This window comes from Vipera berus (assembly GCF_964194415.1).
Source record: "Vipera berus genome assembly, chromosome: 5".
Lineage (NCBI taxonomy): Eukaryota > Metazoa > Chordata > Lepidosauria > Squamata > Viperidae > Vipera > Vipera berus.
The window spans coordinates 23963164-23983196 of record NC_138207.1 but is presented as its reverse complement, the minus strand read 5'-3'; the positions used below and the strand labels follow the sequence as shown (position 1 = coordinate 23983196).

At 38.8% G+C, this 20033-nt stretch overlaps 1 protein-coding gene across 1 annotated transcript; it reads right to left on the bottom strand.

The window, feature by feature from the left end:
• Positions 1-794: 794 nt before the first annotated feature.
• On the bottom strand, positions 795-19705 carry CCNL1 (cyclin L1). The gene is made up of 11 exons (XM_081328127.1): positions 19342-19705; positions 18842-18916; positions 18583-18692; positions 12639-12759; positions 12298-12362; positions 10732-10831; positions 9159-9263; positions 8017-8158; positions 4209-4320; positions 3055-3153; positions 795-1546 (listed from the first exon to the last, which is right to left on the bottom strand). Exons 1-11 carry the CDS (start codon positions 19624-19626, stop codon positions 1198-1200), a joined length of 1563 nt encoding a protein of 520 aa, XP_081184253.1. The 5' UTR covers positions 19627-19705; the 3' UTR covers positions 795-1197.
• Positions 19706-20033: the final 328 nt, after the last annotated feature.

The following is a 20033-nucleotide window of genomic DNA, read 5'->3' as shown; positions in this document are numbered from 1 at the left end:
GGTTTAATAAAAACAAGGCAATGTTTAGACTCCTGACAAAGCCCTGGTGTCATGCCCTGAACTGGATTGAATAGAGGCAGGGTAGCATCTGCAATATTATCCTCTGCCAACTCAAGGATGGAAGGAAAAGCTTTACAATTTAAGACAAGTGAAAGGATCTCTAAACTTTTATAACCTTGCAGAAATCAAGACTGATATCTTAGTTGCGAAGCTTTGGGCACCAGAATAAGAATTAAAACCAGGTTTTTGAGGTTCAGTTTTAGTTCAGAAATCCAACTGGCTGCCTATAAAAGTGTATTCATGAAAGTGAAGGTCTTTAAGAAAATACAATAGAAACATTGTAAACAAATTAGAAATATGAGTTAAGTAAATTATAAATGCTGACATTATGCTGCAGCAAGGCAATATATATCAGCATTTGTAACTGTTGATTATAACTTAGTCCAGGAAGAAAAATTCAAACCAAGACACAGCCAACTATTGCTTCAAAGAAAACCTAATACATGTGCCCAAATGTCCACTCAAGAGTCAAGTTTGAATTGAAGGCTTGAATTTTAATAATGACCTTTCATCCAATTCATATTCACTATTTAATCTGATTCTGAACAGAAAACAAGTTTTGCTAGTTTCAACATTCATTATCTTATTGGGAAGTTGCTGTTAACGTTTAAATGATACTTCAGAAGATGCCTCTCCACGCTATCTGAAGAGGAACTAGGAGGAAATAATAACTTGTTAAGAAAACATCAGAATTTGACAAAAGATTGTTTAATGAGGTATTCAGCAGGGCAGTAAAAAGTTGTATATTTTATTTTTTTTTGTAAAAAAAATTTACACATGCAGACTAAAACCAGTGTAAGAAAGTACCCACCGTTATCTTAAACAAATAACTATACTTAAATAGAAATGTCTGCAATATGTTCATATAAAAATAAGATACATTTGTACAGAAACAGATCTCCAGTTTTCATATTGATACCACAATCCTAAACACATACAATTTAACCTGATTATTGTTTCAAATTAGATGATACTGCTAAGGTATTTTATGTGCAAAAATCCAACATTTTTTTTTAAAACGTGTCTTACATTCTGGACATACTGGGCTTCAAATTAAATCCTATTTGACTTCAAGTTTCAAACAGTCCCATACCTTGTATAACATCCAAACAAAGATAATAAGCAATGCGCCCACATTTAGCGCCTGTGCCGGCTATGTCCTGAACGGCCAGCACTGTGGTGCTTGCTTTTATGGGATCTCTCGAACGAACGAGACCTTTCTCGCCTGTCCCTGTGGTGTCCTCGCTCATGTCTATGTTTCTTAACGAGGTCTGAATGGTCCCTAGATTTGCTCTGAGAACGTGAGCGAGACTTTTTTCGCTTGTGACCATGTCTATTTACTCCTTTCAATTCTTCTCTGCTGTGCTTTGGCTTTAGATGGGGGGATCCATGATTATGGTGTCTTCGAGGGCTGCCACTGTGACTACGTGATCTGCTTCTGGATCTTGAGCTGTAGGTTCCCGAGAGACTCCGCCTATTGTTGTAACTTAAAACACAACATTATACCTTTCAGCTTGTTATGCAAAATATAGCTCTGAATTGCCTACTGCTCATATAGTTAAACATTATTGCTTACGTTACTGAAATTACTTCTGCCGGACTACTCATACTACATTTGTTTGCAAATCAATTACAACAACATAGAAAATTAGGAAATCCAGTCTGTTATGGTTTGATATGCAAAACTAGTGAATACTGTGTTATCACTTATGGGAGAATCCCACTCTTATATAGAAGATCCTAGAAGAATATTGTGTATTTCAGACATGTCAAACACAAGGCCCGGGGGCCGGATCCGGCCCGCGAAGTGGTTTCATGTGGCCCGCAAAGCCATCCTGGAAACAGTGAGGGAACGGCCCCCACTGCCTTGGCCCTGGCCCAGAGACCCTCCTTCTGCCAGAGACCCTCAGATCTGTCCCACTCCCGCCCAGGCCCCCATAGGCACCCTTGATGCGAATGATGTAGAGCTGGCCACGCCCACCCAGTAGGCCATACGCACTCTAGCCACGCCCACCCAGTAGGCCATGCCCACCCGGCCCCCTGAGGGCAACCGCAATGCTGATGCGGCCCTCAGTGAAATTGAGTTTGACACCCCTGGTGTATTTCATGCAATATTTCTTTTTAGGGAATTCAGCTATTCAGCTTTCAATTCTGCAGTGAGAATTCATGATAGTATAGGAGCCCCAAAAATAAGCTAATTTGCAGCAAAATTTATTTGAACAACTTTAGTTAGCTACGAAATAGTGAAGGGCATAGCGGGCAGCAGCAGCTGAAGTATCTGCCCCATAGTGATTTATAGCACAGTCTGGGTAGTCTACAATGTACAAGCAGGGTATGTAGCAATAGCATTTACGCTTATATACTGCCCAGAGTGCTTTACAGCTCTCTCTGGGCTGTTTACAATATAATAGCATTATTTGTATACTATCCCCAATAATCTGGGTCCTCATTTTACCGACCTCGGAAGGATGGAGTCAACCTTGAGCCCCATAGGGATTGAACACTAGACTATGGGCAGTGTTTGCCTGCAATACTGTGTTTTAACAACTGCGCCACAAGGGCTCCTAAGTAGGAAAGAAAGGTACCAGGGAAATTGGAGGTGGGCGTGCTGGCCAATATTTAGTGCTTGCAGCCCAAGGTACTGGAACTGCCAAGGAGGTGGCAGGGAATGGAAAGTACTGGGAAGATTGGTGGGTGTACCAGGGTACAGGGCACACAGATGAGTGGGGAAAAGGTGTGAGATACACCTGCCTTGCCCTATTTGTTTGCATTGATACCTTCAGACAATAAGTTTCTTTTATCTGAAACCCAAACTCTGCTGGGTTTTAGATCTCAGCTGCAACCATCATGGACTGCTTCAGATGAATTTACAGAACACTGATCTGTTGACTTCCACAGCAAGCCCAAAGTCAGAGTAAGACTCCCAAATTGTTCTCAAAGCATTCACAATATGAATGCATTGCATTTTAAATTAAAATTGTAAAAAATACTCACTGTCTCCTTGGAGAGTGAGACCTGGATCGTGATTTTGTTCTCGACTTTGATCGGCTACCACTTCTGCTGCTTCTGCTTCGCTTGCTCTCTTTTCTCATACTGGTAAGGGAAAAAAAAGGAATTCATTACTAGATAGGCTGCAACAATTAAGCTGCTTTAAATGAATAGCATGTGACGAAAGCTTTATTACAAGTGTTGATATGAGGAAAACAATTTGTGCTGAAATCAGCACAGAACAGCTGGTTTTGAGGTTCATGCTTTAACCCATTTTTCAGCTGGTTCTGTCCATGTACGAGGTGAAAAAAGATTGTTGTTTCTGATACAGCCACAAACTTGGTTATTCTAAATGGGGGAAATCCAGTTTCCCTGAAAATAAGTCTTATTTTCAGGGGATGTCTTTTCCTGTCTCATCTCACAGCGGTGGTACTGACAACTCTGCCCAGCTGGCCCACTTCTGCAGCTGCTCGCTTCAGCTCGTGCACATTGTCCCCGGCTCCATTTTGTCACCAGAGGCCTTCAGGAAAGACATCTGTAGCTGAGAACAGAGCACTGGATTTATGCGTGAGGTGCCCCCAGCCTCCATTTCACTGTCAGAGGCCTTCAGGAAAGGCCTCTGCAGCCGAGAACCGAGCTCTGGATTGACGCATGTGGTGCCCCCTGGAAGCCAGGGATTCTGATGACAAAATGGAGGCCAGAGGTGATGTGTGTGAGCGGTGGGCCAGTGAGGCAGGTGTTGGGGCATGGAGGCCTGGCTGCAATGGTAAGGTTTGGGCCGCATGGAGCAGCCCTGCCCTCCCAGCTTGATTTTTAGGTGTACACCTTGCCCCAAATGAGCTTATTTTTGAGGTAGGGCTTATTTTGACGGGATAAGGATATTGGAGGCAGAACAGAGGGGGGGGGGGAGAAACTGAAATGATTAGCTGAAGGGCACAACGTAGGGATATGCCATGCTAGAATCTGCTGGAGGAAGAAAACAGAGACAACCAGCCTACTTATCTAAAATAAAATTCTGGGGTCCTTTGTTTTGTGCATGATGCTTAATAACAAAAACTCAATAATAGTTTCTATTTTATTATAATTGAGCAGTTGTGAAATGATTCGTTCCAGCTTTGAAAAAAAATGTATTTCTGTTTTGTGCAAACTGCATTACTTACCCATTATAAGGACTCTTGGAAACCATCTGCCTGTCTTCTGGCTCTTTTTTGATAGTTTTTGCATTAATACATACTGGAGATTTTTCTTCTGTTTTTATTTCTCTTGGAGATGCTAAGAAATAAAATAATCTGAGGTAAATATCCTTTTTCTGTAACTAGTAACTAGATTCTGATCATCAGTTACCATTAAGTTTAATTTTTCTTGGTTTAAAACACTGGCCTCTTTTATCTTACCCCTTAAACAATATGACTAGCCTCCCCTTTCTGAAAATTTAAAATCGGTGGCTTCCAAAGAAGCCTCTCCCAAACAATTTGGATTCCTATTATTTGAAATAAATAATGTCAGTGTTTTTAAGGTAACAGAAATATCCACTATTATTGGATTTACATTCAGTGGTGCCTAAAGGTTTGTGAATCTTTTGAATTTTCAGTATTTTTACATAAATATGATCTAAAATGTGATCTATTCTCCAAACCCTGAAACGATAAAACAAAGCCAATTAAACATGAGTCAAAAACAGTATCCCCTTTATTTAAGAAAACTGTCCAAAGCTAGCTAGCTAGCTATATTTGAGGTCCTACCCTATTTAAAGAACAGAATTCTTGGTATTCAATACTGAAGTATGATTATCACAACAACACAGGTACATGGAAGTGTATATAATTTATTTATTTATTATTGGGACTTATATGCCGCCCTATCTCCCGAAGGACTCAGCGTGGCTAACAACAATAAAATACAATACAAAAGTTAAAAAGAAATTAAATTAATAGCCCCAGTAGAATAAATTAAAATTAAGTTAAAAATTAAAAACATAATTAAAATCCCTGTCAGTCCAGGCCAGCCTGATGGAAAAGGAGTGTTTTGAGGCCGCGGCGAAAGGACCGGAGATCCGGGGCCATCCGAAGCTCAAGGGGGAGTTGGTTCCATAGGGCTGGCGCTCCCACAGAGAAGGCCCTCCCCCTGGGGGTCGCCAGCCGACATTGTCTAGCTGACGGCACCCTGAGGAGGCCCTCTCTGTGTGAGCGCACTGGGCGATGGGAAGTCGTTCCCGGCAGCAGATGGTCCTGCAAGTATCCCGGGCCTAAGCCATGTAGGGCTTTAAAGTTAAGTACCAGCACCTTAAATCTCACCCGGAAGACAACCGGTAACCAATGTAGCTCACGCAGGAGGGGTGTAATATGGAAGTATCGGGATGCTCCCATCACTACCCGCGCGGCCACATTCTGCACCAGTTGAAGCCTCCGGGTGGTCTTCAAGGGCAGCCCCATGTAGAGAGCATTGCAGTAATCTATATGGGAGGCAACGAGTGCGTGAGTGACTGTACGTAGGGCATCTCGGTCCACATAGGGGCGCAACTGGCGCACCAGGCGAACCTGGGCAAATGGCCCCCTGGCCACAACTCCAATATGATCTTCAAAACTGAGTCGTGAATCCAGGAGGATGCCTAAATTGCGTGCCATATAAACGGAAGGTAACACCTCTCCACCCATAACCAAAGATGGAACCTCTTGGACTAAACGAGATGCCGGTACGTAAAGCCACTCAGTCTTGGCCGGGTTGAGCCGGAGCCTGTTCTTCCCCATCCAAATCTGTACTGCTTCCAGGCAACGGGACATCACATCAAGAGCATCACTGGGTTGGTTCGGGGTGGAGATGAAAAGCTGGGTATCATCAGCATATTGATGATACCTCACCCCGAAACCACGGATGATCTCACCCAGCGGCTTCATATAGATGTTGAACAGGAGGGGCGAGAGTACAGACCCCTGAGGCACCCCACAACTAAGGAGCCTAGGGGCTGACCTCTGCCCCCCTGCCAACACCGTCTGCGAACGGCCCGAGAGGTATATAATGTCTTGAACAGGTAATCAAACTATTTCTAAAGAGTTCAAACTCCATTAATCCGCTGTGAGGCAGATTGTCTTCAAATTCAAAACCATTGTTAATTTTCCCAGGAGTGGTTGACTAACCAAGATACAATAAAAAACAAGGGTCCAGGAGATCTCAAAGAATTCCAAACTAACATCTAAAGAGCTAAAGGGCTCTCTTGAATTAGCAAATGTCAATGTTCATAAGACAACCATTAGGGGAACTCTGTATAACAATGATGTGCATGGTAGGGAGGTAATAAGAAATTTCTCAAAATAAATACTGCTGTGGGAGGATGAGCCCAAACAGAACTTTTTGTTCTTGAATGAAAAGGATTGTTTGGTGAAAGACAAAAACTGCATTCCAGCATAAAAATCTTATCCCATTTGGTAAACATGGTCAAAGCACACAAGTTGTACGACTAAGGAATGGTTAAAGCAGAAGAAAGTTAATGTTTTAGAATGGCCAAATCAAAGTCCTGAGTTTAATTCTATATAAATGTGTGAAGGATTAGAAATGGACAGCTCATGCGAGGAAGTCCACCAACGTCCCTGAGTTAAAGCTGTTCTCTAAAAAGGATTGAGATAAAATTCCTGCAAGCCAATTTTCAGGACTGAGCAACAGTAATAGAAAATATTTAGTTGCAGTTATCGCTGTTTCAAGGGCGAGGGAACACAGCCGTTACTGATAGCAAAGATTCACATACTTTGCTACAAACAAATATGGATTGTTTAGGTCATTTTCAGGTATGTTTCTGGCTCATTTATTTAACTGAGTTATCCTCATCTTGTTTTTAGCACTTGTGCAGAGCAGTCTATTTTAGATCATATTTACATGAAAATATTGAAAGTTGAAAAGGATTCACAAACTTTTAAGCACTACCATGTATTAACTTGGGATGCGGTGGCTCAGTGGGTTAGGACGCTGAGCTTGTCGATCAGAAGATCAGCAGTTTGGCGGGTTGAATCCCGAGTGCCGCGTAACAGAGTGTTACTGTTACTCGTCCCAGCTTCTGCCAACCTAGCAGTTTGAAAGCATGTAAAAATGCAAGTAGAAAAATAGGGACCACTATGGTGGGAAGGTAACAGCGTTCCATGAGCCTTTGGCGTCTAGTCATGCCGGCCACATGACCACGGAGATGTCCTCGGACAAACGCTGGCTCTTCGGCTTTGAAATGGAGATGAGCACCGGCCCCTAGAGTTGGAAACGACTAGCACACATGTGCGGGGGAACCTTTACCTTTTTATATATTAACTTAATTATTCTAAGGACCGTTTGGTAGATATTTTTCACATCCATGCTTTCCAAAATGCTTAGATAACTTGGGACACACATTGCCCAAGCTAGCCATTCATAAAGGAGTTGCTAAACAGTAAGGATATGACAAATAATTCATGCACGAACCATTTCAAAACATGCATGCTTGATCCAGATACAGAATAAGACAAAATAGGAAAAAAGGAGTCAAGAATATAATGAAGCAGCTAAGAAGAAGCAGGGAAGGACAACTGAGTAGACTGGAGAAGATGGTGAATTACGTTATGCTGCAAAATTGAACAAGAAAATTGGAGGGCCTAGTAGGCTATGCTTAGAGCTGTTGAAGAGGGATAGGATGATATTCTAGAATGGATGGTAGAGCTTCCAAAACACAATGCACCTGTTGAGTTTGAAGCAAAACAGTTGCATACCTTTGTTAAGTATATAATGGCTGCAACATTTGGAGAGCAAGGATTCAGCGACTTAGTGAGTCCTATTACTATATCCAATAGGTTTCAGAACATATACTACCAAATTAGATACTGTGACAAAAGCTGATTACATTATTTTGCTCGATTGTATAAATAGCTTTAGAAGTAATATATAAAAAGCATAAAATCTGGAGCTGATTGTGGCTGCACATAGTCAAAATGGCAACCACTAGTAAATAAAACTTACAGGGCTTAGAAGCAGGTGAAAAGCCTCCCAATGTTGAAAGAGCTGGAGTTCCATCTGGATTTAATCCTTTGGCTTTTAATTTAGCTTCCTGTAGAGTCATTTTTCTTTTTTCTACTTCCTTATCAAGCAATTCATAATTTGGCTGTAAAAATATAATGAGTCCAAAAGTCAGTTCCTTGATCAGCTTGTTGTGTTCTAACATTCCCTTCTAATAGTGAAACTTAGGTGGTTGAACTTTTAAAAATAAATGGCTTCTACATATTCAGATGACGACTCAGGTACATATGTGCAGAAACAAATTTGTGGATTAAAATGATCCATACCTCAGCAAACTATATAAAATTATCACTGAGAGTATTAACTTAGCTTAAAGTAGGTGACAAGAGAAAGAAAAGAAGCTGTCTACACGAGGCCCCTAAAATTAAAATATTGACGGTCACTCTTTCTGTGTTGGAGATGGAATAAAGGTTCTTTGACAGATGTCACAGGGATGTCCACTTATAACTTATAATTAATTAGATATTATTTTTACAGTGACCTTAGATCTTTGATGGTAGCTAAGAGTTCAGATTGTTAAGATATTAAATTATATTCCTCAAATCTAAAATATTTTAATCTATAAAGATCTTTGGATATCTCTAGCTTGAGAAAAAAATGACCATATACCGATGAAGAATGTTTGTGTTCCAGATTCTGTCAACTCTCAGCCTTTGAATCAGATCTGTACAGAAGGATAGATGAGACTGAGCAACATAATTCCATATGGATTAGGTATAATCCATGTGTTAATTTTGTTCCTGTTTCTTAAAGAATTATTCCTTTCTTTTCAGTTTTTCTTCTTCTCCAGGCGATTTAGTAAAATATTTTTACTTTGTTTCAGTATAAACGTGTTTTCAACGTAATAAATTAGGTTTCTTTTTTAAACTTCAAAGTCTTTTCATAATAGTAGATTCACTATTACTACTTTATTTTTCTTCAAACTGTCCCCAAGTCTCCATGCATGCTAACCAGAGCTACCAAAAGTCCTGTGGGATTGTGACAGGGTGTACATATAATAAACAAACAGTTGACTGGAATGCATACATTAAGGGAAATGGCTGCACTGTAATAGTTGTAATGTCATTCGTGTATATAGAAATTACCTTCTTCCTAGTGTAAAGCTTAAGCGTTGTTAAACATATCTCCTGAATGTCTTCTTCAGTAATTCCAAAAAGCAAAAACCAATGAGGACGGTTAGGTAAAGGAATCTAGAAGACAAAATGTTACCAAAAAGCTTGCAAATCAGTTTTTTTTCCAACCAAGACAGTACATTCCATAGATCTGAAAAGACCTGATGTAGTTTTCAAAATGTAGGCCCTTTTAGACAGGTATCTCCTGTTAACTTCCAGGCAAGTTCATACTGAAAATCTGTTCATGTAATCATTATTTATTTTTAATTTATTAAATAAATTTAATAAATTAAACAAGTCATAGTGAGACTGATTGGCTGATAGGAATAAAACCCCAAATGCAAAATCCAATACACCCATATATTAAATGACATTTAAACAAGCCACTTGATGGGTTCCTTATCAACCTAGGATCCCCAGGCCTACTGGCAAAACTATGTCTTCAAAGCCTTTTGGAGGACTACCAAGATGGAATCTCGTCTCTGCTGGGGTTATGTTTCATAGGGAGGGAGCTGCCATGGAAAAAGCCTTTCTTCCTGGTTTGACTAGGTGGATTTCCTTGATGGAGGGGATCCATAAAATACCCTCTCTTGCTTATCTGATGGGTCGGGTGATGTAACTGGGAAAAAAGCAGTCCTTCAAATAACCTGGTCCCAAGCCATGTAGGGCTTTAAAGGTGGTAACTAGTGCCTTGAACTGAACTTTGGAGCAAATCAGCAATCAATTCAGCTCCCGCAAGAGAAGTGACACATATGTAAATCTAGACTTACACAAAATCATGCAGACACTAATTTCAACCAACTGAAGCTTCTAGGTACATTTCAAGGGCACACTCATTTGTATGGGATTCCAACTCCTTTGGTATTGGATTCCAATCTGTTAATCCCCATTATAATTTATATAATCAATATTAAAACTGAAAATATACAAAAGCTATGAGCAGAGAGCAGATAGCAAATATATTTTCTCCACCGGACTGCAAAAAATAAGCACCAGAGACTCAGAAAATGCGTCAAGCTCTTTCCTTTGTTATAGGCATGTAACTTGTTAATAGCATAACATTCTGAATGTTACCATTTTTAACTGGACAGAGAGAAAAGCAAATCATATTCCTGCTTTAGTTAGTTATAAAGAGCCAAATGACATATTTATCAGATTACATTTCTATAAGTAGTGTTTGATTCAAATGTCATATTTGATTGCTTATTCAAGATAGTTCAGAGCCACAGGACATCTGAGAAATAAAAAATATGAAGAAGTATATGTCTTTATGACGTTTCAATTATCTTGCTGGTGTGTAACCTAAACAGGCAAATGTTACTTATTCTGGTGCCTGTAGTTGTTTGTCCTAGGAAATTTTTACCAAAGTCTTTCCCCAAATTATCATTTTTTGTGGTATAAACAAGCAAATATCACCTTCAATTTTATACTTAATGTTATTTAATTCCTGAAAATGCATGTATATTTCCAATTTTATTAAACTGCTTCTGCTTCATTCATTTTAATAACCTAAAGCTATGAGCAGAGGAAAAAGACAATTACTTACTTGAAGAGCTCTAGCAGCAAGATAGATACAAGCACATGCTATTGTTTCTGGTTGAAATCGAACAAATACATTGGTTCGAAGACTGTCATTCATGTAATTCCTGAAAAATATAAATGTTAAATGTTTCCTATTTAAGAGACACTATGAAATCAAGTAAAGAAAGTTGGAGACTCAATCTACTTTATTATTTTTTCTTTTGTTTCAGTAATTTAGGTTCCCATTTGTCAAAGAATCTGCCATAAAGACATAATGCCTCAAATGCCCCTGGACCACTGTAACACACAGGCTCTTTTTATCTCTCTAGAACCCTATGAAAGTACAAGCTGAGTTTTGAGTTCAGTCTTTACTATTATAATGCCGTGCACCTCAACACAAAAGGCTTTTAAAAAGTTTATGTAATTTTTTTTTAGAATTCTTGGAAGTGTCCATCAACTAAACTTTAGCTCAAAAATTAATAATTCTTATGACTCATTTCTTTTAAAGTCATTGTACTGTTACTAATCTGTTAATTTCATACAAATTAACATGATCTACAGCAAATCTGTAGCCATCAAAAATTAAGCATTTACACTATAAAAACAATTTACATCCCATTATCTTGAAAGGGATATAAGCATATGATCTAGTCTCCTATGACTATCAACCAGATTCTGTATTTTTTAAAAAATATTAAAATATTTACAATTACTTCTAGACCACCTGGGAGGCCAGAAATAGATGTGAATGACAGCTGTACACATATTTCCATAAGTACAATATAGAATTGCAGGTTAACAAGTTAAACATTTCTTACAATGAAATATAGTCACTGCTAATCTAGAACTTAGTATGAAGTATTTTTCTAAATCTAGCAAGTAACCTCCAAACATGCGTACAGCTCTATTGTGAATTTTCTGTGTGGAAAGCTTCACTCATCAATATGTCTATAAATGAGACATGTGCTAGCTTTTGGCATGCACAGAGGAAAATAATCCCCCAATTAGGCAACCTCCTCCCCCAAAATAAAAAGATACTTGGAGGATAGAATCAAAGCTTATATGATTTACCTTAATAGGTAATGTCATAAGCACATTAACTAGGACAACAAGTACACATTTCATGATTATGTATATTGAATAGGTAGTTCTAGAATCAAATATACAAATCCTTTTGACACCCCGACAGAACTAGAAGATGCTGCCCGCTGGATATGGACCACTTCAGTAAATCTCGGCTGAGCTTGCACTGGATTGACTGGAGAGAGAGGCAGCCAATCAGGCCATCCTCAGATCATGAGCTGTGGTGCAGAGGGCAGAGTTCTATGACTTACCATCAGGGACTACCCTTTAATTAAAGAGTAGAAAAAAGAAAAAAGTTAAATTGAGTTCTCCAAGGAAATGCATTATGAAAGCCATGAAAATAGTATGCAGAAAACAAGCAGCAGCACATTCCAGAAGATTTAGCTTTGTTTTTTTTTTATTTTTAAACTTACAGTTCATTACTTGGTATTTGCGACATCGAGCTTGTTTTTTTTTCTGCTACTATTTTTCTGGCTAAGAAAGATAAAACAAGAAGGGAATAACTTACCAGGCTGTCTGGACGAGAGTTTGATTACGTTCACATTCTAAGACTTGCAAGTACATAACAATGATCTGAGGGAGGAAAAACAAAGAGTTATTTAAATAGTTAACACTTTTTATTCCAATCACATTTTGAGCATGTCAATCGTAATCAAATTTTAAGTTTTCTAGCAGCTTCTGAAAAAAATCAAAACCATCCTTTCTACTGGTTATAAGTGTTATCTTTTTTTGAAGAAGGTATTTATACTTGTGATATAGTAGTGCATTTAAAAAAAATCTTTACCTTCTCCATCATTATGAAGTTATATGCAGTTTAATACTGGAAAGCAAAAACTTTAGAAGACTCACCTTATGTGGATGCTTGACATGAACACAAAATCCCAATTCCTTCAGCACCCTCCTTTCTGCTTTGATTACTTGATTTTTGGTGTTTATGTAGTTCTGATCAAGTATCAATGGGCTTGGAGTCCTACAGTTTGTAAGAGATAGAGTCAAAACGCTTTTCTATATCGAAGACAGCAGCTTCTCTGTTTTCCCTTTCCAACCAACTAATGGCAACAGAAACCAGATTTTGAACTCCTGCAAACAAGTTTAAGCTTTAATCTTGTGCTGTCCAAGTTAACTAAAAGTCATTACCTAAAATTTCATTTACTGTCAATATTTGAAATGAGACATTTGAAAGATACTTCATTAAAAAGACAGTTGACCTACAAGACAAGAGTCCCAACAGTTTCTCAGGGAAAGTTTCCATTAACTGAAAAGGAACTTACTGGTATATATATATATATTTAAATTTCCGCCGCCACTTTCAACTCTGTAAAATAAATCTGTTATGCACAGATAAGTAAATGAAACCCTGTAATATTTTTTTCCATGCATATCCAAAGTGAGGACATATGCGCATGTATCTACACGCATGTATACACAGATACAGAGACATGCACACGATTTCTTCCATTATGTCCGATTTGAATTTCAAAATATATTTCTTAAGTTTAAAAAGCAATGACAAGTAAGAAATCATATAAATTTCTGTATCTACATTTTGAGGAGACTATGATTTTGGGTACAATTCTCACTTTTTAACAAACTAAAAGATAAAGTAATAGAGAAATACTTAAAAGTTGTCCATTTAAAATACATTTTCCTTGATAAGCTTATTCAAGCATTAAAGTATATATTGTATATAATAAAACAAATAAAAATGTTTACCTTATTATGCAGCCTTGCATATTACTACAACTCCCACTATATCCCTATCTGACATTTAGATGGTTAGCTTTGTTGGATAAAGATATGTACTTTCATGTCTTAGAACATTAGGCATTCTACTTTACTCTGAATTCTAGAATATTTCATATTGAACAAAAAAATTGGGGAAAATATATTTTCTCCACCAGACTGCAAAAAATAAGCACCACAGACTCAGAAAATGCATCAACCTCTTTCCTTTGTTATAGGCATGTAACCTGTTAACAGCATAATATTCTGAATGTTACCATTTTTAATTGGACAGAGAGAAAAGCAAATCATATTCCTGCTTTAGTTAGTTATAAAGAGCCAAATGACATATCTAACAAATTACATTTCTATAAGTAGTGTTTGATTCAAATGCCATATTTGATTGCTTATCCAAGATAGTTCAGAGCCACAGGACATCTGAGAAATAAAAAATATGAAGAAGTATATGTCTTTATGATGTTTCAATAATCTTGCTGGTGTGTAACCTAAACAGGCAAATGTTACTTATTCTGGCACCTGTAGTTATTTTTACCAAAGTCTTTCCCCAAATTCACATTATCATTTTTTGTGGTATAAACAAGCAAATATCACCTTCAATTTTATACTTAATGTTATTTAATTCCTGAAAATGCATGTATCTTTCCAATTTTATTAAACTGCTTCTGCTTCATTCATTTTAATAACCTAAATTAAATTTCAAACTTTTTTTGAAAGTGCATAAAATTATGCAGTTTGTTTTTTAAGGCAAACAATAAAACTTTCCAAAAACTTAAGAAATATCAAACTTATCTGTAATCAGATTTAAAACCTCTATTAGTATAGCACTTGGCAATTGACCATATTCATTAAAAAAATTGTAAGTGAATTTATAAAAGCAGTTTGTAATTGTTATGAGAAAGTATTGATAAGGAGTAAAAGATTAGTGTACAACAACTGAACAACTCCAGAACGTTCCATTCATCCTTTGAAACATGCCAAACTGAATAGCCCTAGCATGGCACAGAGGGAAATAGAATATTCTGGAAGTTTTTGGACAAATTTGTACATAAGAAGATATTAGCTACTTGGATGTGAAATGTTTTTCACGATTAAAAGGCTCAATATTTAATACTGCACTACCTAGAAATTTGAATAGAAATATTTTATATTTCCTTTTTCTGGAATAGATTAATTCACCAGAGTATAAAGCACAAGATAATTTTTACATATTTATATTTGAGAAATATGTTCGTTGAATACTGAGAACAGCTAAAGCACACTCATTTTAGAGGGATATATGATATGAAACAATTGTTCAACTGCTTCCAATAGATCCGGCATTAGAATAAAAGTGATGTACCCAACTGTAATACATTTAGTCAAATCAGAGTTTAAATTAAACACATTTCATTGGAAGCAAATTTTAAAGCTGGATTATCTTGTAAGTAAATACAAATGAGTCTGCAAGTCTGTTTAGTATCTAATTATTTTTGTAAAACTGTAAAGGATTACAATTTGAAATACTGTCCTGAACACATAAACAGAGATCGAATTATCAAGTCAGTATCTCTCATTCACAATCTAAATTGATGTTCTGTATTTTAAATTTGCACGTGTGTGCATGTATACATATACATATGTACATTCTGAAAGGCACATTTTGGTGCATGCCTGCATTTGTTCTATAACTGACCCTTAAGAATCAAATTTTTATACCATCTCCCCTATAAGGAGACTGTGCTGCAATTTTAACTCAGTGTCTGAGTGCTCTGATGAGAACTGTATGACTGCTTACAATTGCAACAGGATATATAGCAATAGCATTCAGGCTTATATACCACCCAGAGTGCTTTACAGCTCTCTCTGGGCAGTTTACAATGTAGAAGCATTATTAGCACACTACCCCCAACAATCTGGGTCTCCATTTTATTGACTTCGGAAGGGTGAGTAAACCTTGAGCCCCACAGGGATTGAACTCCAGGCTGTGGGCAGTTTGCCTGCAACATTGCACTTAACCACTGTGCTACCAGGGTTTTATTTATATTTATAGAAATAAACCCTAAGGTCAGTGAGGTGCATTTTGGGCCAAAATATATAAAGACAGATACTTAGGTTTGTCATCTAGTTGTCTGATATCAAGTTGTATTGTCTCCCATTCCTGATATAAATCAGAACAGCTAATTTAGAGTACATATACATACACACACACACACACACACACAGGTTTCTCACATCTTAACTTTAAGTCCCATATTGTGTATTGTTGATAAAGCAGAGAAAAGAAAATGGAATAATCCATATGGAATAATCCATATGCTATAAATTTCAGGAAAGTCATTCTTAAATCAGAAATGTCTTCTTTGGAATAGTACTGCTGATTAAAAAACATGTAACTTCCAATACATGCATTTTCAGCGTATTCCTCACTGAATTTGTTAGAATAAATGCAAATACTGAAATTATCTAACAGACCTGACCAGTGATATTTTATTGTATAAACTAAACCAGACATGTCAAGAGCCTTGGTGGAGCAGTGGGCTAATGCCTCCTTAATTAACACCAGCTGCCTGCAATTAGTGCAGGTTCGCATCCCACCAGGCTCAAGGTTGACTCAGCCTTCCATCCTGCCGAGGTAGGTAAATGAGGACCCAGATTGTTGGGGGCAATAAGCTGACTTTGTAATAATGCCGCTGGGGTGTGTGTGAAAGCCCTAATAAGCAGGCATATACATAGAATGAAGGCTACTGCTAAGCTTGTAAGCCGCCCTGAGTCTTCGGAGAAGGGCGGGATATAAATGGAATTTAAAAAAAAAAGTTACGATGCCACGTGACATCGCGGAACGTAATGGAGCTTTCCCCGTTGCCGGCAATGGGGTGGATGCGGTTTCCTGGTGATGCGTCTGACCCGCGGGCCAGCAGTTTGATACCCCTGAACTAAAACATTTCTATTATCTATTATAACAGCACCTTTCAAGGTGCTTATGGAATACTTTAATACTCAAGATGATGAGACTGGACCTTCACAAGCAAAACATGTATTTTTTCAATTGCTAAGCATGCATATTTACTTTTACTTTACAAATCCACCTGCTTTTATTCTTTCAAAATCAACAAGAACCTTATTCCAGATGAAATAAATTACACATTTCCTAGTATCACTGAATACTTATGCTAATTATATTCTTAAAGATTAATTTGCATAGTCAATTATTTGTGTTTCATAAAGGAAAATAGTTGAGTTTTAAAGCAATCTGTAAAAAAAATTCAATAAAAAGCTATATATTGAGAGTAGTCAACCGCATATAGGAACACTGTTGTAAAGGTGAAATGTTCACCTTGGACCCTCAAATACAGAATAAATTATGAAATAGTTATTAAGCACAGCACAGATATTGGTAATTAAAATTCACATGTACACACACATTTTACTAGTTTCCAAAAACTTGGACAGCAAAGATAAAAGCTTAACCCAAGGTACAGGAGTTCTTCCAAATTGTCCACCAATGGCCAACCTGTCAGTCCCCGGTTCCAGTGACCTATTCTGAGAGCACTGGCTTCTCCTTGGGGATTTTCCATACGTCACTCACTGTTGCCATGACGACAGCTTCATCTCTATGAACCACTCCACATCACCCAGGCTTTGGTAAATGTAGCTGGTCGCTGTATAGTCGGTTGCAAGGGAAAAAAGAGCTAAAGTTAATAACATGTACAACTGATTTGTTTGTAAAATTGTAACACGCACAGAAATATACTTACATCCTGTTAAAAAAAATGAACCTGCATGCCAAATTTTAAGCTTCCATAACCAGATTTGTTGCAGAATTTCAGAGAATATTTAAATTAGATCAATTAATTAGAAATGTAATCATAGTTTCCCGATACAACACTGCCACCTAAAGCAGCATGCCAATGTTTCGAATGTTAGTTTATAAGCTTTTTAAAAAATTAATTAAAATATATACAAGTTGTTAAATCAGCAGCTAGATAATTAAGTCTTAGACTCGCTGGCCATAATATATTTGCTTCCTTTGAAATCAAAATGTAACTGAAAATGCCCTTGCTGCATTTGCATTCAAAATGAAATTTTTATTGCTTATTTTAAAAAAAATTTGGAAAGTAAATAAGCAAAATTAATCATGTATTTTGCCAATACAAGCAATGAATATTTTTATTTAGCATAAATACGTAAATATGTCCAAACATTTATCTGTTAGAATGGCCCACTATCCTGTAACACACAACAACTTCTTGGAAAACTTCCCCAAGTTCAGGAAATCATCTTTATCACTACTAAATTTACTCCAAATTTATGGATTAAAACAAGAATCAGTCTAGAAACTAAAGTATTTATTTAAAGATTTCCTAAGCTTTCAATTTATTTTTTAAAAGCCCGCTAGTTCAGAGCTTTTTTAATATTAAAAGCTGAGCAGTTCCACAACAAAACAGTTCTAAATCAATCACTAAAGCACACCAAAGCATGATGAACAACAAGTCTGGTTTATATTCCTAGGTTTAGATGGCTTTCAGGCTTCATTTGCTCACACCACTAAGGATACTATTAAAACAGGTATCTCCTGCAAATCAAATTCCTGTCAACTGTCCAAACCAATAATACTACCATCAACTAGAAAACAATTGAATGTAGATATTCCAAAGTACTATCTTAGATAAAACCTACTTGCTTCTACACCAATGACTATCAATACTTTTACTGGAGTTCAGATTTAATAAGTCACTACAACAAAGACTGATACAACATAAAATAAACAACAACAAAAAGTACCAACCTAATGTCTTAGACTTACATCAATTTCTGAGCAATTAGTTATCAAACGTGTTAACCCTCTAATACTTACAGAGAAGTAGCTAAATAAATGACCATAGTCTGCACACCCTTTTAAAAAACGTATATTAACAGACCTGTACAGAAACAATTCAAAGACCCCTGAACCTACTAAAGTAACCCTATGCAACTGAAACCTCCACAAGTTTTAGACTACGCTGCGTGAGAATGCACAATTAAACAAAATACATAGGTATGCTTCAGGTAATAAAAGTGGAGCTGGCCTTACCTTTTTATTCTTAGTTGGCGTAGGTGATGGAAAATATTGATCACATCTCTTATCCGACGAGGAGCTTCTTCTGTTTTGGAAGCAAGATTAATGCAGGCCATAGCCACAATCTGTGGGGGGGGAAAAAGCCCATTTTTCTGTGAAAACGGCCTTTGAATCTGACCATTATATATTATTATAAAGCACAAAAACTTTCCAAAACGCCTTTTTCCCCCCAAGTCTATCAAGCTTCCCTTTCCTCGATGCCCCTAGAACTCACCTCGAAACTGTGCTTGACAAAGGACTTGGAATAGAAGAAACGATGGAACAGCACCTGCCCGGTTGCCATCGCCACCTGTGAAGACAATCCCCAGACGGGGAGGAGAGAAAGATCAGCCATGTCAGCCGCCGGCGAAAGGCGCATGCGCAAGAGCGGCAGCGCTAACCTCCCCCCCCCGCCCCGCTTCTTCCCGGAAGCGGCGACAGAGCTTGGGCCTGTCAAGCAGGCCGAGGTCGCGAAGCCGCCGCCATTTTGCGTCAAGCGCCGTTCCCCCCCCCTCCCTCCTTTTCCTTCTCCTGCGTCTCCGCCACGGTGGGCCTTCCGGCGCCAACGAACGCCCGAACTTTTCTAACTCTCCGTTCTCCCGTCGGAAAATGGAACGGCCGGGACTTCGGTTAAGCCGAGACCGGGCCCTCCCGTCCGTTAGCCGCTCCTCTCCCCCCCCCCAAACCCACCGCCTTCCCTCCTTTCCCCATTGGTTCGGCCCCGGTTGCGCTGACCTGTGGCAGACGAAGGAGTATGCCCGCGGCCTGGATGAGCTCGCAGCCCAGGATCCGGAGGTCGGTTTCACTCTGCAAGTCCAGCCCGTCCTGCATGGAAGGAGTCGGCGAGAGCCGCTCCTCGGGGATGAGCGAGTGGTCGATAGTCAGCGACACCTCCGAGTACAACCGGTCCCCGATCAGAATCCCGGCGGGGAGAAGCGGCAGCGGCGGCGGCGGCGGCGGCGCTGAGGGGAGCGGGGCTCCCACGACGGCAGGAGAAACGTGAGTCCCAGCAGAGGCCATGACGAATAGTCGCGGAACTGAACGTACGTCGACCGCACCCGGAGCCGGCCACGCAGCGACTAGCCCGTTTGCGCCCGGCGTCGATGACGCAGCACAAAGCGGTGCACGCTGGGAAAAGAACATTCTCTGCGCGACCGTGTCTGAAAAGCGAGCGCCGCCCTCCCCTCCCTTGACGTCATTGACGGTTAGCGAGAAGGAGGCGTCTCCGTGCTATTAATAGCTCAGTTCTAAGCGGCGGTTTTAGGGTGAACCTCGATGCGAAAGTCGCAAATCTCGCTGCAGAACTTATCATTTCCCAGAAGCTCACCCCCCCTCCCCCATTCTGACTGGGGAATTATGGGAATTAAAGTTCACACATAAAGTGAATCACCAAGCTAGAGAAACAGCGTTGAAGCCCTAAAGATGTT